General features: G+C 37.2%; 1 protein-coding gene across 4 annotated transcripts in view; it reads left to right on the plus strand.

The window, feature by feature from the left end:
• Cntn1 (contactin 1) overlaps positions 1-26,580 on the plus strand; it is a 381,249-nt gene extending 354,669 nt beyond the window's left edge. For all 4 annotated transcript variants that reach the window (XM_045152150.1, XM_045152152.1, XM_004662174.2 and 1 more), the window contains one exon: positions 25,437-26,580. In XM_045152150.1, the coding sequence (XP_045008085.1) occupies positions 25,437-25,513 (77 nt within the window). In that variant the 3' untranslated portion in view covers positions 25,514-26,580. The remainder of the gene's footprint in view (positions 1-25,436) is intronic.
• Positions 26,581-26,927: the final 347 nt, after the last annotated feature.

Here is a 26,927-nt window from a genome sequence, read left to right on the forward strand (position 1 = left end):
GGGCATGATGTTTCAACTTGTGGCTCTTACAGTTTTTCACCCCCTCTTCTGCAAAATTCCCTAATCCTTGGTGGTGTGTTGTAAGTCTATTTTAGTGATGAGCTCTTAGGAGCCTCGGAATCTCTGCTTTGGTAAGTGTTGCATATCCTCGAGGTCTGTCTCCTACACCCTGGTGCTGATTATCAAGTTAAGCATGGAAGCGTCACTCATGTTCATCTTCCCACTTCCTTTGTGGTTTCAGCTGTGACTTGGCTGAAGTCCGAGAGGTAGTTTCTCTCCTCCAATCTCACTACCTTTAGAAAAAGAAAAACAGAGTGAAGTCAGCACACTTTAACTGCAATAACCATCATTCATTTAGGGAGAATTTGATATATGTAGCTCCTCCTTTAGCCAAAGACTAGTGAAAGCTTGACACTAGAGAGTATAATCTTTGTCTCCATAGGAATCTGACCTGGTTCCCAATTCCAGATATGGGTTCCCTTACACTGATCAGATCTCTTAGCCAATCTGAAAAGTTATTGGTTACCCACCGAGGCTGTGTGCCACTATTGCACTGGTGTGTACATCCTGTCAGGGTGTTTGCTTCTGAGTAGCTCAGACCTCGGGTTGCTCAAACTGTTGTTGGCCACTTTCCCCCAGTATCTCATTTATTACTTTTTAGTACTAGATGGTTCTGTGTGGTGATAGGCTCTCATCTGGATTCCAGATAGGTCTCTCCATGCTCTGTGTCAGCAACATGTAATATCTTCAGCAATAGGGTCTTAGCTTTTGTCTCAGGCAGGTAACCAAGTGCTTTGACAGAATCCTGTAAGTATGATATCTTCCAAGTCTGTCCATTTTTTTTTTTTTGACAAATTTCATTGTGTAGTTTTTCTTATAGCCAAGTAGAATTCCACTGTGTAAAAATACCACAACCTCATGGTACATTCTGCCAATGATGGGCATCTGGGTTGATTACAGTTGTTAGCTATTATGAATTGAGCTGCTATAAACATTGTGGAGCAAATATCTCTGTAATGAAACATGGAACATTTAGGATAAATGCCAAGAAAGGGAATAAGTGGGTTTGTTGGTAGCTCTATATTCATCCTTTTCAGGAATTTCCATACTGATTCCATAGTATTTGTAAAATTATACATTCTCACCAACAGGGAATGAGTTCTTTTCCTACAGCCTCACCAACATTTGTTGTTGTTTGATTCTTTTAATGATTGCCATCCTTACCAGAGTAAGGTGGAAACTCAGACTTGTTTTAATTTCTGTTTCCCAAATGGTTAAGGATGTTGAACATTTTCTTCAGTGTGTGTTAGCCATTTTAACTTCTTCCTCTGAGAACTCCCTATTTAGTTCTCTGTCCCATTTTTGGAGTGGGTTGCTTGATTTCTTTTTTATTGTTTAGTTATTTGCATTCTTTCTAGATGTTAAGCCTTTGTCAGTTGCTGTGTGTAATCTATTGGCTCTGATTATGCTATGTTTTTCTGTGCAAAAGCTTTTTAATTTCATGAAATTCCTTTGGTTGAGTGCTTATTTAGTTTCCTGGGCTGCTGGGATTTTGTTCAGAAAGTCTTTCCCCATCCCTATATCGTGGTGAGTTCCTCTGATTGTTTTTCTCCATAAGGGCAGAATTTCAGGTCTTGCATTGACATCTTATTCCATTTTGACTTTATTTTGTGCATGATGAGATGAGTGGTCTAGTTTTATTTTTCTACTTAGTGTTATTCAATTTGTCCATCACTATTTATTAAAGATGCTGTTGTTTCTCAAGTCTGTTATTGTCACCTTTTCTTTTCTTTTCTGTTTTGGAGGTAGGGTCTTACTCTAGCCTAGGCTGACTTGGAATTCACTATGGAGTCTCAGGGTGGCCTCGAACTCACGGTGATCCTCCTACCTCTGCCTCCTGAGTGCTGGGATTAAAGGCGTGTGGCACCATGTCCAGGTTATTGTCATCTTTTCTTAAAGATCAAGTAGCTGTAGTTACTTGACCTAAGGGCCAGGTATTCAATTCTGTTCCTTTGGTATATATTTCTATTTTTAGGCCAATATAATAATATTTTTGTTACTATGACTTTGTAATATAACTTCCTATTGGGTATGGTGATATCTCCAGAGGTGTTTCTTTTGCTGAGGATATGTTTGATATCTGAGGCCTCCTGACATTCCATTTGAATTTTGAGATTATTTTTTTCTATCTGTATAAAGAATGATGTTGTAATTTTTACTGGTATTGCATTACATCTGTATATTGCTTTTGGTAAAATTGCCATTTCCACAGTATTAGTTCTATCTATCCAGGATCATAGGAGGTCTTTACATCTTCTCAAGTCCTCCTCGATTTCTTCCTTGAGGTTTTTTGTTTTGTTTTTCATTATATAGGTTGTTCACATACCTGGATAGTATTATTCCAAGGTATTTATGTTTTTATTACTATTGAAAATAGGACAGCCTCACTGATTTCTTTCTCTATATAGTTGTCTTTTGCATACAGAAAGGCTATGCCAGTATTTATGTATTTATATGGCATTTATGTGTTGATTTTTCTATCTTACCACTTCACTGAAGGAATTAATTATGTTTAGAAGTTTTGAGATGGAGATTTTCAGGTCACTTATGTATGAAATCATTCCATTTGCAAATAAGCCTAACTTGATTTCTTCCTTTTCAATTTGTTTTCCTTTTATTTCTTTATCCTGTCTTACTTCTTGGGCTAGGATTTCTCATATTGTGTTGAAGAGCAGTGGTGAGAATGAGCACCCATCTTTTTCCTGATCTCAGTTGGAACTCCTCAAGTCTTTCCTATTAAGTATTATTTGGGCTTTAGGAGCTTCATATATAGCCTGTATTGTGTTGAGCTATAAGCCCTCCATGCCCATTCTCTCCAGTGTTTTGATCATGATGAGGTGTTGTATTTTGTCAAAGGAATTATCTGCATCAATCAAGTTGATAATGTGGTTCTTGTGATTAACTTTATTTATGTGGTGTATTACATCAACTATTTTCCATATTTTGAACCATCCATCAAAGTGGATAATGCTTTTGATATGTTTATGTATTTGGTTTGTGAGGATTTTGTTCAGAGTCATTGCATCAAAATTCATCACGAATATAGGTCTATAGTTTTCTTTTCTTGTATCTCTGTCTGGATTTGGTATTAGAGTGATGCTAGCTTCATAAAAGGAATTGGGGAGCATTCTCTGCTCTCTGATTAAGTAAAACAGTTAAACAGTTTTAGAAAAATTCATTTCAGTTCTTCAATGCAGGTTTGATAGAATTCAGCTGAGAAGCCATCTGGTCCTGGACTTTTCTTTTGGGGGAGGTTTTAGAATACATCTTCAATCTTGATGGATGTGAAAGTTTTGTTTAGGAGATTAATCTGCTCTGGGTTTAGTTTTGGTATGTGGTTAGGAATTCATTTCTTCCAGATTGCTCAATTTTGTGGAGGTACGATTTCAGTTTGAGGTCTGCTTTTCTTGATGATTCTTGGAATTCATTCTTGCATTTGATCATGTCTTCATTAAGCTTAATCTGGTTATTGAGATCCTTTATTTGTTGACTTAACTTCATATCTTTTTTGAGGCTTCTCTGGTTTTATTCAACTAATTTAAGCCTAGTGACAAAAGTTGAGTGCTCTAAGAGACAAGTCTTCTCAATTTCACTTATGTGATTGCTAGTTTTTGGATAGTTTGCTTCCAGTTTGGCAGTTTTTTTGATCAGGGTCACATAGACTGTTATGTTTTCATTTTGGGATTCAATTTCTTTGTTTTCTCTGTGTTTTCATTGGAGGCCACTCTGGGACTAGGCATCCTTGGTGAAGATCTCTCCATTTTCTGACTTTCATAGTGTTTTCTTTTTTGTTTTTTGTTTTTTTTTCTTATTGCCTTGTGGTCTACCCATCTTGGGGAAATATTTTATTGCATGATCTTCAGCGAGTGTTCTGTTTTAAATGTGAACTGGATTGGCATATGAAGGGGTCATAACTGTAGATGCACAGACTGTGGAGATTGCAAGTACATCAAAGGTACCTGGAGAACTGGGAGGTGAGGACCTGGGACCTCTGTCCTATTCACTTCACTTGTGCATATTCTTCAGCACAAGGGGACCAGGGTCTGGGTAACCAGGAGGTAGGATGTGGGGAGTCAGGGGCATGAGTCAGCTCCCACAGTGGTTAGTGTACACTCTAGCTCAGGGGAATCAGGATTTGGGGACTCAGGAGCCAGTCAATCAGGAAACCCAAGCAAAAGATCTGCTTCTGCAGCAAACAGGCAGGGACCAGTCCTCCCCAAGCCAGGAGCAGGTGTACCGGGACCTGAGAACTGGAATGTGGGGAATGGGCCAGGAGCTCTGGCCTCCTCACTCAGCACATGTACCCTCCTCTGGATCAGGGGATATGGGGTGGGTCCCAGGAGCAATTCAATCAGGAAGGTGGAGCAAGGGGCTTGCTTCAACAGGAAGCTCACAGGGTCCAGGCAGCCATCAACCAACAGCAGGAGAACCAGGACCAGGGAATTGGGAAGTGGGGAAGGAACTGGGAGCTTTGGGCTACTCACTGTGTGCGCGAGGTACCCTCCAGAGCAGGGGATCCGGGAACTGGGGACCTAGGGCCATTCAATCAGGAAGGGAGAGGTGCTTTCTTAATTTATTGCATTTCAAGTACTGTCTTAGCTTCCAGATTGCTATCCTAGACACCTGTGTCAGTAGTCTGGCCCTTGTACTATGTCTGTTCTCTGCCACAGGTCTAGAAAAACATGTGCTTTCCTAGAATATTACTTGCTTTTGTTTGTGTATTCTGACCCACCCCCAAAGCCATATAAAGAATATTAATAATTTTATTAAGTGATACTGCAATTTTGGTATTAACTCATCCCATTTTCTTAAATTTGTTTTTTTTTTTCTCTAAAGTCTTTAATTTTTTTCTCTTATATTTTATCTTTTAAATTATTTCAAATCCTTTTTAGAATGAGGAAGTATATAACTTTGAAAGTAAATTTTGTATTCTATTCCCCAAATAACCTCAAAAAGCATTTTGATTCAATTTGTGTTGCTTCAAAATATACTAGCAAAAATTTTTTAAAAAAAAAACTACTTTTACTTTCTAATATCTGAAAGATGTGAAATCATTGATACTGTAGGCATTGATATTGACCCTCAACAAATATATGTGCTGCAAACTAATTTCCAGTCAATGTCTCCTGGTTCATTATAAGCTAGGAAAAGTTTAATTTTTAAACTGTTATTTAAAGTTAGAAAGAATAAAATCTAATGAGAAAATATCTAAAATAAGAGGAATATAGGAAGGAAATTTAACCCAATTAAGAAGCACTTGTGTTTAGTAAAATAATTTTCATAGCTAATAGAGAACTAGTATATGTGATTCTAAGACTGCAAGAAGATTGCAATTCAAGGAGAACTCCTATACATAAGGAAAGCCAATTTAATATAGAATGATCAGAGGTAGAATAATCATGTAACCATACTTGAAAAATACAGTCATCATAATTCTCATTCTTCCAAGTTTACAGTCTTTTGGTAACATTATCTTCTGAAGTATTTAAAAAATAGCTATTGCCTGGGCATGGTGGCGCACACCTTTAATCCCAGCACTACAGAGGCAGAGGTAGGAGGATTGCCATGAGTTCAAGGCCACCCTGAGACTACAGAGTTAATTCCAGGTCAGCCTGGACCAGAGTGAGACCCTACCTCAAAAAAACAAAAAATAAAAAAATAATAATAAATACCTATTATAAATGAAAGAGCACCTTTCTTTTTCATAAACCTATGGTAAATGACCTAAAACTCCAAATATTTACAAGAATATATGTGATCAGGAAAAATTTGTGCAGATAAATTTATTTAGATTTTTCTACTTTATGTTTACACCTAGTATGTGTTTTTTTTTTTTCCTGCCAATAGTACAGAATAGATCCTTTAGAAGATTATTTACTTCTGATGGGCTGGAGAGATGGCTTGGCGGTTAAGCGCTTGCCTGTGAAGCCTAAGGACCCCGGTTCAAGGCTCGGTTCCCCAGGTCCCATGTTAGCCAGATGCACAAGGGGGCGCACGCGTCTGGAGTTCGTTTGCAGAGGCTGGAAGCCCTGGCGCGCCCATTCTCTCTCTCTCCCTCTATCTGTCTTTCTGTCTGTGTCTGTTGCTCCCAAATAAATAAATAAAATTAAAAAAAAAAAAAAAAAAAAAAGAAGATTATTTACTTCTGAGAACCCAGACACTTCTAAGATTTTATCCATTACTTTGAAGTAATAATTTTGATCATTAACTATATCTTTTTACTCCATGAAGCAACATGTCATTTTGTAGTTTTTCCTCCTTTGGAATTTAATACTCTAACAAAAACTCTTAACTGGTTTTAATAGATTTAAAATAAGTAAAACATATTGAAATATGAGTAAAAAATAATATACCCTCATGTTTATCTAAGTATTGAACTTTCACAGAGCTTCAGGTTCAGTTAAGAAATAAAGAATTGTTTAGGAAAAAAAATTTTTTTTAATTTAATTTATTAGTTTCCTTTTCAGCAAATACAGGCAGTTTAGGATCATTGTTTAGGCTCATCCATAATCTACCCCCTCCCATTGGACCCTCCTAGTTGATGTAAATGGGTCGTGCATTGTGGAGTTAGCCCACAGTTATTGGTACGATAAATGTCTCTGCATATCATGACCCAACATGTGAACCTGACATGTCTTTCCGCCCCCTCTACCGCAAAATTTCCCTGAGCCATGTTGGGTTCATTTTTGGTCTGCTTCAGTGCTGCGGTGTTGGGGACCTCTGAGGCTGTGGCTCTCTGATTTGGTAGGAGTTGATTTTTCTCTGTGTTGTTCTGTTTAGGAGAAATTTTGAAATGACAATTCAGAAATTACATATAGGAAACATCAAAGTATATATAAATTTTATATACTTGCCCCCTTTTCTCAAAGGGGGGAAATTACCATGAAATGAGCATGAATTTTAAATTATTATATTATATATAATATATTAAATTATGATATTATTTTGAACTACACAGTACTTAACATAACTATATTATCCTTTTTAGAACAATGTTTATTTTACTGACATTTGAAAGTCATATAATAAATAGTGATTTTTGGGCTGGAGAGATGGCTTAGCGATTAAGCACTCGCCTGTGAAGCCTATGGACCCCGGTTCAAGGCTCAGTTCCCCAGGTCCCACGATAGCCAGATACACAAGGGGGCGCACGCATCTGGAGTTTGTTTGCAGTGGCTGGAAGCCCTGGCGTGCCCATTCTCTCTCTCCCTCTATCTGTCTTTCTCTCTGTGTCTGTTGCTCTCAAATAAATAAATAAAAAATGAACAAAAAATATTTTTTTTAAAAAAAAAATAAATAATGATTTTTGATATGAGTTAGTTCATTGTTAGTAGGAGGAAAAAAGGAGGATGATACAGGTAGATACTGACAATCACAGTATTATAAGTATATCCTAGGACACATCTCATTTTTAACATTTCTCCATAAAATAAGAAAGAATTTGTGCCAATCTCTAATCTTTTCCCTGAGAGTTTGATCAGAGTCTCTGCTTTAACATAGAAAGAAATGTTTAATCTTTCCTCACTATAAAATTGAAGAAATTTCCAGTCTTCATAATTAACCTATAGATAATATGCACCAAGACACTTATAGCAGGACCTGTAGCTACTTGGCTATTTTACTTATCTTTTACCAGTTATCACTAAAGTGTATCTTGGTAGCACATGAAGAATGTGCTTCATACTGAATTAATGGTTTATATTATCTAAGCAATTGTTATTTAATTAAAATATTCAATTTTTGGTTGTTAGATGACCCTAAATATTTTTCTGTGACTTAAAAACTGCAAAGTCATGGAAACTATTTTTGCACACTTGATGAATTCTCATTATGTATATTCATATAAAAACATTGTGCCTCCATCATTTTAGTATATTTTCTATACAGATATGCTTTGTAGTCAATGTTCAATCTCTTTTGTGGCTTATCCTCAGCAATTTTTGTTGGTCAAAGCGCAGTTTTGCAAACCTAAAGATAAACATCAGGCATTATTCCAAGTATCAACCACCTCTGTTGAAGCTTTTGTTTCCAAGCTTATAGCTCCACTGGTATTTGAACAACTGTGTCTGAAATATAGCCTAGCAAAATATGTTTTTGCATCTTACAAGATTTATTATTAGGGCTGGAGAAATGGGTTGGCAGTTAAGGTGCTTGTCTGTGAAGCCTAAGGACCCAGGTTCAATTCCCCAGTACCCACATAGCCAGATGCACAGGATGGCACATGTGTCTGGAGTTCATTTGCAGTAGCTAAAGGCTCCAGCATGCTCATTCTCTCTCTCTCTCTTTCATATACACACACTCTCTCTCTACTTCTTTCTATCAAATAAATAAAAAAATATATTTTTAAAAATTTATGTTCAGGGCTGGAGAGATGGCTTAGCAGTTAAGTGCTTGCCTGTGAAGCCTAAGGACCCCAGTTCAAGGCTTGATTCATCAGGACCCATGTTAGCCAGATGCACAAGAGGGTGCACACATCTGGAGTTTGTTTGCCATGGCTGGAAGCTCTGGTGTGCCCATTCTCTCTCTCACTCTCTGCCTCTTTTTCTCTCTCTCTCTCTCTCTATCTCTCTGTTGTTCTCAAATAAATAAAAATAAACAAGACAAAAACTTTAAAATAAAAATATTATGAATGATAATAAAAATATTATATATGATAAAAGATTTATATGTTGTTTTAAATTGTTCTATTAATTAATGGAATATATATTAATATATCATAAAGGATTAAATATAACTTTACATTAATGGAATGTTTTGTCAATAGCTGGCTTTAATAGAAGGTGAATTATTTTGAACATCAAAGATTTGTTTTTATTAGCTTCTCTCTTTTTAGTAACATCTACTGGTGAACATTCTTACTGTATTCACAATCAAAAGAGTGGTAACATTATGAACAAAGCTAAGTAATGTATAATACTGATCCAATTTTCTGAGAGTAATGACTGGAAGGAGGGTAGTATATAGAGAGAAGTCCTGTGACAAGCTCTGGAGAAACCCAGCCTGGGAAAAGCAGGTAAGACAGATAAGAGGCAGAGAGACTCATGAGGGAGGACTACATCAGTGAAGAATCTCATCCACCTTTAGTCCCCTAGAACTTTGTGATGAATTTCTTTCTTTTTAATTTAATTTTATTTTTTCTTAATTTTTTCAAACATTTTCTATGATTATAAAAAATATCCCATGGTAATACCCTCTCCCCCTTTCCCCTTTGAAATTCCATTTTTTGTCATATCTCCTCTCTATCTCAATCAGTCTCTCTTTTATTTTGATGTCATGATCTTTTCCTCCTCTTATGATGGTCTTGTGTACGTAGTGTCAGGCACTATGAGGTCATGGATATTGAGGCCATTTTATGTCTGGAGGGAGCATGTTGTAAGGAGTCCTACCCTTCCTTTGTCTCTTACATTCTTTCTGCCACCTCGTCTGCACTAGACCCTGAGCCTTGGAAGGTGTGATCGAGATGTTACTTAGTACTCTAGTCACTTCTTTCTAGCACCATGATACCTTCTGAGTCATCCCAAGGTCACTGCCATCAAAAAAGAGAAGATTCTCTACCCAAAGTGAGAATAGCATTATATAAGGGTATGAATGTTAAGAGAAGTGCTTACTGGGCAGTTTGATAAGCATAGTATATACACTTATCCAGACATCAGCAGATGTTACATCCCTAGGGCTCATGACTACCCCTGTTTTAAGTTTTCAGTATCAGGGATGTATTCCCTCCCTTGGAGAGGGCCTCCAGTCCAGTTGGAGGGCAGTTGGTTTACACCATGAGAGATGTGCCACTATTGCACCTGTTGGCTCATTTGGCCTGGCTGGCCAATTATGAGGCTTGCAGTATCCACTGTGGAGTATCTTCACTGGTGGTATCTCTGTTTTTTTAATATTTTTTGTTCATTTTTTATTTATTTATTTGAGAGCAACAGACACAGAGAGAAAGACAGATAGAGAGAGAGAGAGAAAGAGAGAGAGAGAGGGAGAGAATGGGTGCGCCAGGGCTTCTGGCCACTGCAAACAAACTCCAGATGCATGCATCCCCTTGTGCATCTGTCATCTGGCTAACATGGGACCTGGGGAACCAATCCTCGAACTGGGGTCCTTAGGCTTCACAGGCAAGTGCTTAACCGCTAAGCCATCTCTCCAGCCAACTGATGGTATCATTTTTCTCCCATTGAACTGCATATAGAATGGCTTCTTCCAGCTTTTTGTCAGCTGGACTACATGGAGGAGGTTATCAGCTGAGTTCCAGCGGGGTTTCTCAGTGGCCTTGCAGCCCAAGTATGTGGAGTCTTTGCAATAGGGTCTTACCATCAATTCCTGGTGAGAAACCAAGGGCTTTGGCAATGGCCTATAATGTTTTGGGGGCACCAGCGACCTCCCTGGCCAAAACACACTAGAAGGAATCCCATGCTTGGCACTGAAAATTTTCTGGCAACGATCTACAATTCCTGAGTGTTCCATTGACCAAAATCGGATGATTCCATATGAAATCATATCCTCTTAGATTTTGATTACCCCTCCCTCCACCTTTCCTTTACTCAATCTCCTCCTCTGACCTCACTTTGGGCCTTTTCACCCGCATTAATCTATTTTTCCACTTACATATATACAATACCAACCTATTAAGTACCCTCCTCCCTTCCTTTCTCTTCCCTGTGTATCTCTTTTTTAGCTGACTGGCCTCTGCTACTGAGTTTTATCCTTCTCACACAGAAGCCCAATCATCTGTAGCTAGGATCCACATATGAGAGAGAACATTCGACGCTTGGCTTTCTGGGCCTGGGTTACCTCACTTAGTATAATCCTTTCCAGATCCATCCACTTTCCTGAAAATTTCATAACTTCATTTTTCTTTACCACTGAGTAGAACTCCATTGTATAAATGTGCCATATCTTCATTATCCACTCATCAGTTGAGGGACATCTAGGCTGGTTCCATTTCCCAGCTATTATAAATTGAGCAGCAATAAACATGGTTGAGCAGGAACTTCTAAGAAAATGAGATGAGTCCTTAGGATATATGCCTAGGAGTGCTATAGCTGGGTCATATGGTGAATCAATCTTTAGCTGTTTTAGGAACCTCCACACTGATTTCCACAATGGCTATACCAGATTGCATTCCCATCAACAGAGTAGAAGGGTTCCTCTTTTTCCACAACCACACCAGCATTTATGATCTTGTTTTCATGATGGTAGCCAATCTGACAGGAGTGAGATGGAATCTCAAGGTAGTTTTAATCTGCATTTCCCTAACGACTAGGGATGTAGAACATTTTTTCAGATGCTTATACGCCATCCGTATTTCTTCCTTTGAGAACTCTCTATGTAGCTCCATAGCCCATTTTTTAATTGGCTTGTTTGGTTTCTTATTATTTAACATTTTGAGTTCTTGGTATATCCTAGACATTAATCCTCTATCAGATATATAGCTGGCAAAGATTTTTTCCCATTCTGTAGGTTGCCTCTTTGCTTCATTCACAGTGTCCTTTGCAGTACAAAATATTTGTAATTTCATGAGGTCCCAGTAGTTAATATGTGATTTTATTGCCTGAGCAACTGGGGTTGTATTCAGAAAGTCTTTGCCAAGACCAATATGTTGAAGGATTTCCCCTACGTTTTCCTCTAGCAGTTTTAGAGTTCCCAGTCTGATGTTAAGGATTTTAATCCATATGGACTTAATTCTTGTGCATAGAGAGAGAGAGGGACCTATTTTCATCCTTCTACCGATACATATCCAGTTTTCCCAACACCATTTGCTGAAGAGGCTGTCTTTTCTCCAATGAGTATTTTTGGCATTTTTATCGAATATCAGGTGGCTATAGCTACCTGAACTTACATCTAGGTCCTCTATTCTGTTCCATTGATCTACATGTCTTGATTTTGTGCCAGTACCATGCTGTTTTTGTTACTATGGCTCTGTAGTATATGTGAAAATCAAGTATTGTGTTACCTCCCGCCTTATTTTTGTTTCTCAGTAGTATTTTAGATATTTGAGGGTTTTTTGTGATTCCAAATGAAGTTTTTGATTGTTTTCTCTATTTCCATGTTGAATGCCTTTGGAATTTTGATGGGAATTGCATTAAATGTATAGATTGCTTTTGGTAAGATTGCCATTTTCACAATATTGATTCTTCCAATCCAGGAACAAGGGGTGTTTTTTTCCACTTCCTAGTGTCTTCTGCAATTTCTCGCTTGAGTGTTTTAAGGTTTTCATTGTAGACATCCTTTACTTCCTTGGTTAAGTTTATTCCAAGGTACTTTATTTTCTTTGATGCAATTGTGAGTGGGAGTGATTCTCTGATTTCATCCTCTGTGTGTTTGTTGTTAGCATATATGAAGGCTACTGATTTCCATGTATTTATTTTGTATCCTGCTACATGGCTGTAGGTTTTTATCAGCTCTAACAGTTTGCTGGTAGAGTCTTTAGGGTCCTTTATATATAGAATCATGTTATCTGCAAATAATGATAACTTGATCTCTTCCTTTCCAATTTGTTTCCCTTTTATGTGTGTCTCTTGCCTTATTGCTGTGGCTAAGACTTCCAGTACTACATTAAATAAAAGTGGGGACAGTGGACACCCTTGTCTTGTTCCTGATTTTAGTGGAAAAGCTTCCAGTTTTTCCCCATTTAGAAATATGTTGTCTGTAGGCTTGTCATAAATAGCCTTTGTTATATTGAGATATTTTCCTTCTATTCCCAGTCTCTGTAGGACTTTTATCATGAAGGGATGTTGGATTTTGTCAAATGCTTTTTCTGCGTCTAATGAGATGATCATGGGATATTTCTCCTTCAATCCATTTATATAATGTATTACATTTATTGATTTGTGCATATTGAACCATCCCTGCATTTCTGGGTTAAAGCCTACTTTGTCAGGGTGAATAATCTTTCTGATATATTCTTGTATTCTGTTTGCCAATATTTTGTTGAGAAATTTTGCATCTATGTTCATGAGGGAGATTGGTCTGTAATTTTCTTTTTTTTTTTTTTTGTTCTATCCTTGCCTTGTTTTGGTATCAGGGTGATGCTGGCTTCATAGAAAGAGTTTGGTAGAATTTCTTCTTTTTCTATTTTATGGGAAAGCTTAAGAAGCAATGGTGTGAGCTCTTCCCTGATTGTCTGGTAAAATTCAGCAGTGAATCCATCTGGGCCTGGGCTGCTTTTAGTTGGGAGATTTTTGATAACTGTTCAGATATCCATGTTTGTTATAGGTCTATTTAAGTAATCAATCTCATCTTGATTTAATTTAGGTAGGTCATATAAGTCAAGGAAATCATCCATTTCTTTCAGATTTTCCTACTTTGTGGAGTATATGCTTTTATAGTATGTCCCAATGATTTTTTGAATTTCTCTGGAATCTGTTGTGATGTTACCTTTTTCATCTCTAATTTTATTAATTTGTGTCTCCTCTCTCTTTCTTTTGGTAAGATTTGCTAAGGGTTTATCAATCTTGTTTATCCTTTCAAAGAACCAACTCTTTGTTTCATTGATTCTTTGGATTGTTTTTGTTTGTTTGTTTCTAGTTCATTAATTTCTGCCCTAATCTTTATTATTTCTTCCCATCTACTGATTTTTGGTTTGCCTTGTTCTTCTTTTTCCAATGCTTTAAGGTGAATTATTAGGTTGTGTTCCGGAGGGCTGGTCACTGGCGGTGGGGAAGAGGAGGGAGCCTATCCTGCTCTAGTTCCCCTGCTGTTCCATGCATTCTTCTACTTTGTGATCTGCCCCTCCATTGTTCACTGCTGCTCTCCTTTTTTTTTTTTTTTTAAATTTAATTTATTAGTTTTCATTTCAGTGAATACAGGCAGTTTGGTACCATTATTTAGGCTCATCTGTGATCAACCCCCTCCCATTAGACCCTCCTTGTTAATGAAAGAAAAAATGATCTCAAATTTCATATGGAAAGGCAGAAGGCCTCGCATATCCAAACATATCCTCAGCAAAAGAAATACCTCTGGTGGCATCACCATACCTGATATAAAGTTATACTACAAAGCCATAGTAATAAAAACAGCATGGTACTGGCATAAAAACAGGAGTATAGACCAATGGAATAGACTTGAGGACCCGGATTTTGGGCCAAGCAACTATAGCTACTTGATATTCGACAAAGGCCCAAACAATATAGACTGGAAAAAAGATAGCATCTTCAACAAATGGTGCTGGACAAACTGGATAACCACATGCAGGAAACTAAAACTTGATCCACACATTTCACCATGCTGCTCTCCTTTTATGTTTCTTGAGTTTGCCAAGAGCTCTGGTGTGAGTGGAAAATCCCCTTGCCTGGCTTTTCCTGCAGCTCTAGCCGAGTGACGCTGCCGCAGTCTGGTGCGCAGACCCACTCTGCTGGAGCACTTTCTGCAGGCCTGGCCTATGCGGGGTCTGGATGCTCTGGATCTTTCCTACGTCTCTGCTGCTGTTTCAATTTCCTATACACCTCACTTTTTAGTAAAAGTGTGTATTTTGCTGTTTTTTTTTTTTTTTTTTTTTTTGGCTTTTTCCTCCCTAGGCTGCTTTGGCATGGTACCTACACCACCATCTTAATCAGAAGTCATGAATTTCTTATAAAATATTAATACTAAAAGTCATTTTGTATAAAATCTGTATTCAGGAGTTCTGAAGAAAATAAGATACAAATTCCTGGGGACAAAAAGGGCAATTACTCTGGAAAATATGTAAATGAAAAATAAATAAAAGAATCATAAAATAGTACTGTTGAAAAAGATCCTTGTCTCTCATTTGCTGTATATGGATTGACTTTTTTAATATAAACATAATGGTTCCTTAATTTCAAAAACTCTTGGTGGTGGAAGGAGTAACTAATGGGTTAGCTCTATAAATCCCTTCAGGAGTGATCAAAACTAACCTGCTTTTAAACCTAAAAATATTTGAAAGCAGTGTTTCAGAGTCTAGTACCATGAAACTATGATTAAGAATTAGCCTTTTCAAAAGAGAAGAAATTCTCAAGAATATATAAGAAGAAACAAGGAAACCCTTCATATATATGTGTCTCTGTGTGTGTGGTGTGTATATATAATTTTATATGAAGTAATTAAAATTATTTTATACAGTCTGGATGAGAAGCTAGACCCAATGCCTTCTAGGACTTCCCAATATTTTGACATTGCAACATGATATTATCTACAAATGGATCACTATATTCTCTGTTAACAATAAGAGATGTTTATTAATCAGTCATGGGACTTGAGTTCAATACACAGTTTTGCCTTTTTCTTGGTGAGTAAATGTGATCCATACTTCTCCTTCTGTAAGTAAAGATGAAGATATATATCTCAGTTGTACATATAACAGTTAAGAAAAAAGTAATATTTCAAAGTATTGAATATATGCTACTATACAAGCAGAACTAAAGCAATACATTGCAAGGATACTTATCAAAGACATGATACAGATAAAGCTGTCCAGAAACTTCTGAATAAGTTAAATCATTATAATGAAATGTGTTCTCGTGTTATCACTCTATTTAAACTTTTAAATTTTCACCATTTCTGGATGAAGCACTCATTTTATGAAGGAAAGCAAAGGTTAAATATAAGATTTAATTTAATCTGTGACTATACTTTGTTAAAACTAGACATATGAGCTCAAAATCACTTCCAAATAGGACAATCACTTGAATAACTGCTTATTTATTTATTTATTAGAGAGAGACAGAGCGGGGTGAGGGAAAGACAGAGAGAATGGGCATGCTAGGGCCTCCAGCCACTGCAAACAAACTCCAGATACATGCACCACCATGTACATGTGGCTTATGCGTGTCCTAGAAATCAAACCTGGATCCTTTGGCTTTGTAGGCAAGTACTTTAAGCAACAACCCATCCCTCCATCCCATTGAATGCCTGCTTCTAACTGAGGACTCACACAGGAGTGATATGAAACTATGTAAATCCATATTGGGGCCTGTAGTACTATACTGATAGAGACTTTTTGAGTCAGTTCTCTTTTTTTAAATTTTTTTGTTTATTTTTATTTATTTGAAAGTGACAGAGAGAGAGAGAGAGAGAGAGAGAGAGGCAGATAGAGAGAGAAAAAGAGAATGAGAGAGAGAGAGAATGGGCACGCCAGGGCCTCTAGCCACTGCAAATGAACTCCAGATGCCTGTGCCCCCTTGTGCATCTGGCTAATGTGGGTCCTGGGGAAACGAGCCTCAAATCAGGGTCCTTAGGCTTCACAAGCAAATGCTTAACTGCTAAGCCATCTCTCCAGCCCTGAGTCAATTCTCTTCTTGAAGAAGGTACTATTCTAAGCAAAGTAGACAGGCAACATTGTCTAGCATGAGGAAGGAACTCATCCACACTGGCACATTAAGTAGCAAGCACATGTGTGTCTTACAAGTATTACATTTACCAGTAACCAGTAATTTAAAGACACACACACAAAACAGAGTTTTTTCTGACAGAGCTGGCATAATTCAAGCTTCATGGCAGGGCAGATCTTAGGAAGGAGTCCACTGCCCCAACTACGTAAATACACTGGCCACACCATGACCTTTAGCATAACTAGGTGTTTGGACCAGGGAATTATCATCTACTTACATTTCTGTCAAAGAACTGAGAAGCATTCAGTGGGCTTTGTGGGAAGACAAATGGTCTATTTTCCTTAGTTTGGATTTCTTTTGTTTAGATATACTTATAAGTTTAAGGAAAATTGTTTTGTGACCAGTTAGGATCTTTCTCTTGGAAAAGAACATCTTTCTCTTTATTTAGGACTCCCACATAAAACACCAGTAAACACTCCAAAACAGAAAAAACAGATGAGGAAAAAGAGTATATGGGGAAACAGTCTTCCTGATCGCTCAGGAAATCCAATAGGCCTTTGCTATGTGACTTTTTCTAGTAAGACTTGAGGAAATGTCTATTGACCCCAGAGTGGGTACTGGAGACAGAGCAAAGTAAAGTAAGGATTACACCAAAGTCAAAGTTGACTGGTCAGTGAGTTCATGGTGCTTACTCACTGAGCATAAGTGAGGGGTTACTTACAGGGGTGTGAATGACTCAGGGGCAGCTGCGTGGTAGAAAAGCCCATGTCAGTTTGGTGATAATTGGAGTGCAAAAGGGAAAGTGGGGGAGGGGAGGGAATTACCATGGGTTATTATCTATAATTATGGAAGTTGTCAATACAAAATAGTACAAATTTAAAAAGTTATTAAAGGTTATACCCTGGAGCTTCTGAAAATACTTGCAGGCAGGTAGCTTTGGATTTGAGTCTCTACCCAGCACTTGTTACTGCTTTTATAACTTAAAGGAGAAATGTGGGAGTCTTGTAAGTTTCAAGAGCTTCCTGAGACCTGAACATTCTGTGGAGTGTTTTTGTTTGTTTGTTTTATTTCCTGAATCTTGAGAGCCTTCCTCATTCCTTCAGGAGGTGATGTTACAGCATAAATTGCTGTATCTGTAGCTCTTGAATATGTCCAGGAAATCTTAACTGTAGATGTGCTTAGGTGAACCTTCAACCCTGACATAAGGAGGAACCACCGACTTGGCTCAGAAGAGCATGTTGGTTTGTGCCTCAAAACTAGTTGAAAGAAGGCAAGGTAGAGGCAATGGGAATATATATATTTGTTTTTGTGATCATGATATTAAATAGAATGACACATTTAGTCCCTATGCCATCTAACATTAATTGAGGTTAAGAAAACCCAATCATGGTGGTGGTTGGATATATTCTATAAAGTCAAGGCTGCTGCTGGGAAGACTGTTCTGTCAAATAGCTAGATCCAGTGTCAAAGGTACAGGCTGCCTAAAAATCTTCTCTGGGATCGCTTAGCGGTTAAGCGCTTGCCTGTGAAGCCTAAGGACCCCAATTCGAGGCTTGTTTCTCCAGGACCCATTTTTAGCCAGATGCACAAGGGGGCACATGCGTCTGGAGTTTGTTCGCAGTGCCTGGAAGCCATGGCTCGCCCATTCTCTCTCTCTTTATCTCTATCTGCCTCTTTCTCTGTCACTCGCAAATAAATAGAAATAAACAAATTTTTTTTTTTAAATCTGCTCTGGATATGGGTGAAGAAATCACAAACAGAAAAATATCCCTACTAAAGACTTTGTATAAGCTGTGAGCAAACAAACTCAAGGGACTGGAAATAAGGCTCAGTAGTTAAGGCACTTTCCCATAAAGTAGCCCATGCATCTAGTGTTTGCAGTTGTTAGGGGCCATGGTGCATCCATTCTCTCTCTTTTTCTCCTTTCTTTTTCTGTATGCAAATAAATAAATAAAATATTTTAAAAAACAAGCTCATGAAATCCATTGTATTTATGCTGTGCATTCCATAGAATGAGCTAAGCCATGAGTATTGGTCTACTCTGTCTCATTCCAGGCCCCATGTAGTCTTAGTAAATACATGCAAGATCAAAACTGTTTTTGTAAATGGACCAAATGTATCAAATTACTAATTAATATTGCTTATATTATGTACTTTTTTATTTTATTTATTTGAGAGAGAAAAAGATAAAGAGCTAGAAAGAGAGGGAGGGAAAAGGAGAGAATGGGTGCATCAGGGCCTCCAGGAGAAATGCTACCTTCCTAATAATCCATGTCAATTCTTGGGTTCTTTGTTTCTGAGTCACATGAAATGGCAAACAGGAGGCCTTCAAAGAAGGGTATGCAGGCAAGATTTCGTTTTTATTTTCTCCCCCTCCCCCACATTTTTTAAATTAGTTTTTGTTTTTCAAAGTAGGAAGGGTCTTGCTCTAGCCCAGCCTGACCTGAAATTCACTATGTAGTCTCAGGGTGTCCTTGAACTCACAGAGATCTTCTACTTATGCCTCTTGAGTGCTGGGATTAAAGGCGTGAGCCACCACTTCCAATTTAAGATTTCTTAAAAGAAGATGTAGAACAAAGCTTCCCATAGAGGAGGGAAGCAGACTCAAAAAGAGCTTCCAGGACTGGAGAGATGGCTTAGTGGTTAAGGCACTTGGGTACAAAGCCTAAGGATCCAGGTTTGATTCTCCAGTGCCCATGTAAGCCAGATGCATAAAATGGTACCTATGTCCAGAGTTCATTTGCAGTGACTGGAGGCCTTGGCATGCCCATTCTCTCCCTCCCCCCGCCCCCGTGTCTCTCATCCTCTCTCAAATAGATAAATTATTTTTTAAGCACAAACAAAAACAAAGAGCTTCCAGCTGGTACTCAGGATTGCAATGACTCATACTGGTTTGGAATTTGGGGTGGTGACTCATGTGGAACTCAGGCATTGTACAGGTACAGATACAAGAGGTCAGTTTAAACCTATGCAAGGGGCTCTGATTGGTGAAGGGGAAAGTAAAATTCTTCAGGTTCACAAAGAGCTGACCAAAATTCTAGCAAAGTTGAGGGACCACTAAGTGGGTAGACCAATAAGCAAAGGCCAGTGGCCAGCCAGCATCCTGATAAGTCAGCAGCCATCTGATGAGTAGGAGTTTTCTTAGACTTTCAGTCCCTAGACTGGAATTGCCTTGTTGTCACAGACTTGGCAAATAAATATTTACTTCTCTTGGAGGACCTGTGTCTCTTACTAAACTGCCTACAATTGGGCCCACATAATCTCTATTATAATCTAATCAATAGCTATCCCTCTTCCCACAATTTTTACATTCCTGTGAAAAAGTCACCTTGCTTTCTTAAAGTAGTAAGCCAGTTTTAAAAGTCTCCATAGGCAGTATCTCCTTGCATAATCAGAGTTGAGTTTTGTTGAGCGTATGCTTGCCAGCCAGGAGTAAATGGTGTTTGCATTTCCCAGCAAACAACTAGTAGTAATTCTGCTACTGGCCACTGCTTTTCAGTCCTTTCTCAGAGGAAATGTACTATAGCAGCCTGTGGCAGAGAAGCGCCACAGTCAGGAGTAGGGAACAAATACCACTGCAACATACACTGCCAACAAACGACCATGGCCAAAACTATAAACAGCTATTACGCATGACTCCTGGCTCATAATTGCCGAACAAGTAGGAACAACAAAATGTGTTAGTGGCTTCCACTCTGGAAAAATCCCACCAAAGCCACCAACACTTATATGACCAAGCCTTGATACAGATACATATAAATTTATATCAATTTTGATTATTATAAATGAGAAAAACTATAACAAATATGTTTAAAAATTTATGGCTCAGTAATAGATATTCTTAAATATATTATGGGTTGCTTATAATCATAGCCTCTTAGCCATGGTAGGACCCTTAAGCCTTAAAATGGAACCCTGTCATTTTAAAGAAAGAGAATCCACATCCTGAGAAGTAAGGCAGCCAATGATCACAGCATGTAGGAACAGCATGTGAGCCCAAATAGTTCTTCTTTCTCCAAAATTATACAAGTAGCTACTGACAGAACTAAGAGTAGGTCTTAAGGTTTTTCTTCCTACACAGATCAGTATTTGCTGTATCAAAGATCTATGGAGAAATAAATCATTAAAATCAAAATATACAAATAGATACTAGAATGAAATATTGATCCCAAGGCTAAAAGGAAAAAAAATTTCAAATATAAAAAATCCCACTGTACTAAAACCTCAAATTCATTTTAACTTCCAATGTCTCGTGTTTTCTATTCTAGAAATGCTTAAAAACAGAGTATTTTCAATTACTTTATTTTTTTTCAAAATCAGAAAAAGGTACTTCTAATAACTGATTTAAACTATAAAGCCATGTGGGAAAACTTTTTAAAACAAATATAACTACTTCCTAAAAATATATCACCTTTCATTGTTCTATTTTCACTGTTTTAGTTTATTTCATTTAAATACTTTTGAAAGTATGTTGTTATTCTTTTTTGCTTTTTAACTTTTTTCTTTTCTTTTTAAATGATTATTGATAATTTTTATATGTGTACATAATATATTTTGACTATAAGCCCCACCCATTACCTTCTTTTGTTCATCCTTTCCCCTTTCCACTGAACCCCTTCTTTCCAACCTGTCCCTCTTTCAGTTATCATTATTTTTGCCCTCCTCCATAATCCACGATATGTTGATGGACCCAGTATTTTGCAGGCCTTTCATGTACTTTTTTATTATAATCCCCTATTAATATATTCTTTTATTTTTTATTGACAATCATTGCCCATTTTGTAGGATACAAAGTAATGTCCTGCATAGCTGCAACACTGTGGATTGAGTCAAAGTAATGAACATATTCATAAACTAGCAAACTTTATTCTTCTAGTAATAATGTTAAAAATCTATTCTTGGGCTGGAGAGATGGCTTAGCATTTAAGCACTTGCCTGTGAAGCCTAAGGACCCCAGTTCGAGGCTCGGTTCCCCAGGTCCCACGTTAGCCAGATGCACAAGGGGGCACACGCGTCTGGAGTTCGTTTGCAGAGGCTGGAAGCCCTGGCGCGCCCATTGTCCCTCTCTCCCTCTATCTGTCTTTCTCTCTGTGTCTGTCACTCTCAAATAAAAAAAAAAAAAAATTTTTAAATCTATTCTTGTAACAGCTCATTTTTAAGAAACACTTGAGAAATTGGTAAGAGAATAACTATGGTATATCACCTAAAAACATTTAATATTAAACTCAGTAAATTGCATGCCAGTTTTCAGGGAAATAAAACCTTTCTGTTTTGGAGGTTTGTAAATTTTATACTTTGTTCTACACTTCCCTGCTAAGGTTTAGACAGTTTGAATGCTGTCAACCACCAGAGTCCAAATTGCTCTTAACACACCTAGGTGGACTGAAGATCTGCCCCAGTGATCTAAGCAGGGATTTTCCTGCTAGGGACTTAAGTAGGAAGTTTGAATAAAAATGCCTGAGCCTATGGGGCCATACATTCAAACTAACCCATACATAGTTACCCTTTGGAAGATGTTCACAGTCCAGAAGTGGTGTCAGTTGTTTCATCAATTGTGAATATAAAGAGTGAAACTACAAAAGAGAATTCTAAGCATGATGGTTTCATGTTTAATAGTCTAGCAGCAGCAACCTGGATTGAACCAATCAGAATGTATATTTTATAAAACAAAAACCAAAACAGAATAACGTGATTTGTTTTTTAGTAACACTTAACTGGCATAGTGTTCTTAATATGTATCTGTCTGAAACAGTAGTCCTTCCTGAAGGTCATAATAAAACTAGTATTTTAAGGAAGAAAAAAATCAAGAACACCCAGAGGAACAAAACAGTAGTCTAAATTAGTTTTACATATTTTCTTATAAGGGAAAAATTATTTACAAGATTGAGAATTTATTCATAGTTACTATTCAGTAGATATATGAAAAGCAAAATATATATTTAGTATGTACCATCTGAGTACTAGGATTATTCTGAATAGCAGTAATGTATGTTTTTTAGATATAATGCTAATTCATATTGAAGAACCTTTCTAGAATATCCAAATTTCACATTTATAATGACAAAAGAGTGATCCAGCTGTGTCTATAATTTCTTCATGGGATGTAGAGGAGAAATGTAGATGTAGGCCACAATTTCATAAACTTGAGCCATTAGAGAAATTAAATATAACACACATAAACATGAGACATTTATTTTAAATAAACCAAATATCCTGATGTTGAAGCCACAAATTATGGAATTGTATTTGGTTTTCATACTAACACCAAAGCTTCGAAATGGCATCTGTGACTGACTGAACTACTTTGTGCAGCCACAGTTTAGCCTCTGCCAAGCCACATATTCAGGCAATCAGAGAAACATGTACCCATCCCTGATGTCATCTGTGGTCAAAGGACAAGTATTGTAGAGACCCTACAGTCATCCTGAGGCAAAAGGTTTCAGGATAGATCATGTTCACACAGTTGCATATTGAAAATTAAATGTTTAACTGTGTGTTTGAAGCTTATTATGGCTTAGCTTATCAAAATGAAAATACATGTGGGTTATGACATATATTTTTAAATATGAAGAAAAGTAGAAGGTTAGCAAAACCTGTAAGAGTTCAGGAACATCATTTAAACTATGTAGGTGGCTGCTGCGTTTTCCTTACTGAATTTATTTTCTTTCTATACCCTCGTACTGACACTCAAGTGTGGCTGCAGTGTTCTCATGCATTGTTAAAGTTAGCCCCTCTCTGAAGTGGTCTCTAGAGACTGAGTAGCAGAGGTCAAAAGAGCTTGATGATCTTGAGGTGCAATTCTTTCTGTCCTCAACAGGTAGTTGGCCTTTAGTAAGTTACTTTCCCTGGGTATTCAAATCAATAAAATCAGGTTACTAATCCATTCCAATCACTTCAGACTGTGATATTAATGTGGTGTGCCTGTGTGTGTATGTTTGTCTCAGAGACAGAAAGTGATAGGGGGAAAGGAAGATTTTAATTTATTTTTTATTTTTTTGGTGGTGGCATGGTGAATTCCAGCTACCCTGGTTAGCGTTCGTGTTGTCTAGTTACTGGTAATGTTATACAACATCTGCATTATTGAAGCTCAAGCAGCTACCAAGGACAATTTTTATTGCTTTTGCTGTTTTGTCCTTTGGACAGTCCACACTATTATATTTTATCTTTATCCAATATTTGACCTTTTTCTAATGCTTTCCATTGTTTTTCTGATGCACTATCAAATGAAGCTAATGGAGCAATGGGGGGATATGTGCATGCAGATAAGGCACAATTATCTTCCACCTTATAGGGAACTTAGATGTCATTTTGATTCCTACATGATCTAAGTCTTCCTAAGTATATGAGAAATATTAAAAGAATGAGCTTCTTTAGATAGTTTTTTAATATAATAAGTAATTATAATGAAGGTTTCAAATTTGTGAAATAAACTTGCAAAAATGGCAAAAGCCTATTGTCTTTGCAAACTGTTAACAATACATTTTAGCCTTTCACTCATTCCAGCAGAGTTTATAGAATTTCCTAAACAGAGTGGAAAATGAGAAAAAAAAAATAGCCTATGTCTGCTTAGACCCACTTTATAACATATCCTCAGGGATTCGAGTGAGCAGCAATGACCCCATAAGACCACATGACCACAACAATAGTCCTTAGTGGGTGACACCCAAGACAAGGCATAAACTCAACTCACATAGGCTCATAGCATATTATATCATTTGATTTTAATTTCACAGTAGTGGAATTTGAAATGTTTCCATATGCTTGTTTGAACATTTGCTCCTCAGCTAGTGACATTGGGAGGCTGTGAAACCATTGGGAAGTCTCTCATTGGAGGAAGTGGATCATTGTGAGTTGGGCCTTGAGGTATATAGCTAGGCCCAGCTTCCTGTCCAGGCTCTGCTTCCTGGTTTGTTAAAATGTGAGCAAAGGCTGGGCATGGTGATGCACGCCTTTAATCCTAGTACTCCGGAGGCAGAGGTAGGAGTGTCACCATGAGCTTGAGGCCATCCTGAGACTACATAGTGAATTCCAGGTCAGCCTGGGCTATAGTGAGACCCTACCACAAAAAAAAAAAAAAAAAAAAAAAAAAAAAAAGTGAGCAAGCAGCTATCGTATGCCCCAGCACCACAGAGAACTACTTGCTCTGCTGACTGTATCCCTCAAAGTATAAGCAACAGTACACCTCCTCTTTAATTTGCTTCTTGTCAGCTACTTGATCATAGTGACAAGAAAAGTAACCAATGTGTGCAGTATAATTTCTGAGGGCCATTTACTAACTAAATTTTAAAAAAGATAAATATTATAAATGCCTTCATAACTCTTTGTGTGCATACATCCATTTCTTAAAATAACTGAGATTGGAAATCATGCAATATCTCTAATACAATTCTAATTTTATTAGCACTATTAGTATTTTATTGCACATTTTTATTGTTTTTTAGTCTTCAAAGGACTTCAGGATAGATTGCTTAAATTAGGTCAAACATTGGAAACTAAATGTTTGCTATATGTAAATGAGGTTCAGCATCTGCCATCTTATTGGAATAAAACTATGTGCAGGTTGAGACTTATCTCTTAAAATATGTGGAAAAGTTGAAGTTTCAAAATAAACCTGCAGGTATGGAAAAACCTGTGAACTAGTGCAGATGGTGGCATTTGTGTTTCCTTATTTATGGATGCTTCTTGGCCTATTGCCTTCTGGTTGGAATTTAGGACTGCTGGATCCTAGGAGCAATAGAAGGCATTGCCATTTGTAGTCTTACTATTTTAAATAGCTAGTATAAACAGTGTATAAGTAGTAAGCATCATCTCATAGATATAGTCATCCATCACATATTTTTATTTTTTCACATCATTAAGAATAAGAAAACCACTTTTGTAAAAGGAGACATTAGGTTTTTAGTCCTTAGCCAGGCATGCTGGCACACGCCTTTAACCCCAGCACTAGGGAGGCTGGGGCAGCAGGATTGCCAGGAGTCTGAGGCCAGCCTGGGACTACAGAGTGAGCCTATGCTTCTCCAGAGCAGAATGAGTGAACTTGAGCCAGAGTGACTTATCAATGGAATGATATGCCTCCTTCTGGTTTATTCATAGGTGTGTCCACGCTGTCTTCAAGTCTCCTCAGCTTGTTGCTGCCCACCCTTGGCGTCTTTTTCTATTCGGAATTCTGAATATGGTATGACATCTGCTGTTCCCAGCCCAGCTCAGAGGAGGCCCCTTCATCCTGGGATGACTGCAATTCCCTCTATTTCCCGCAGCTCCATCCAAACGAAACAAATTTTACTTTAACAAACTCTCCAACTTATTTACAACACAGTGTGACTGAGGCATCCAGGAACCCCTTCATCCAAAAGAATAACTTTCAAATGGTTATAAAATGATTTTTAACTTGTTCCAATATGCCTTATAAAACACTTAACCTGATTCTGTGACAGTTGCATGATTTAATTCAATGGGACATTTCAGTGTTCAATTCAATACTATAGGCTGTAGAGTGAAAGTAAAATCACCGTACCCAGGTGCTTTACATGTAATAACAAGTTGTGAAACATAATAGAGGTTGAAATGTTGATTGTACGTGGTAAATGTAAGAGTAATAAGTCTGTTGTATTATCTTCTGTTTGGGGTCTAGCATATTTTTAATGGCCCCTATCATTCATGACATTTTAAGTTTTCTTAAACAATGAAATAGAATATAATGGAAACATTTTGACATAAACCACATTACCAAGTAACTCACTTTACTGAGTAAATCTAAAGGTTTTGAATACTGAAAACCAAATTCTAGAACTTAGTATCAATATTCTTACTTTGGAAATAATTTTCTACTTATTTGATTTTCAGAATCAGTACTGCTTTCAATTAGATTACTAATGGTCAGTTAACATGCTTTCGAGGGTTTTTTTTTTTTAACTTTTGTATTCTCTGAAGTTGTTTTAACCATCAATATCAAACCTTATGACCCATATCGCTCATCTAGAGTTCATAATTCTTTCCGTATTTATTCATATGTGGAATGATGAGTTTTGAGAATTAGAGTGCTTCCATTTTTTATTGAGATATGATAGTCTTTATACAACTAGAAGTAAGTAACAGTAAAATGAATATCAGAATTACATAATAATGTTCTAATATCTTTTGTTTGTGCTTCATGCCTAAGAATATTCTTTCTTTATAGAAGGTATGGAATCAAGAAATCATGCATAGGTTGAAAAAGCTACAGAATTCCTCCATGTATGCATATATATATATATGCATATATATATATATATATATATATATATATGCATATATATATATATATATATACCTTTAAAGCTCATTTCCCATTTCAAGGCAATACTGAAAAAAGGCTAAAAATACCAAATCAATATATTGTTAATGGTACTATGAAGAATATGCAATACAAGATGGCCAGAGGAGACAAATAATGTGTCTGTCCAATGGTGTCTCCTTTTATTGGTGATAAGGAATTTATAAGTTGTGAAAAAGAAGATGCACATTTCTTCATTCTCTAATGGTGTGCATGGAAATATGTCTGAGTGTGGATGTGAAGGAACTCGGGTAATAAAGAATTAGCTGGCT

The sequence above is a fragment of the Jaculus jaculus genome, chromosome 6 (genome assembly GCF_020740685.1).
Source record: "Jaculus jaculus isolate mJacJac1 chromosome 6, mJacJac1.mat.Y.cur, whole genome shotgun sequence".
In the NCBI taxonomy this organism is placed as follows: Eukaryota; Metazoa; Chordata; class Mammalia; order Rodentia; family Dipodidae; genus Jaculus; species Jaculus jaculus.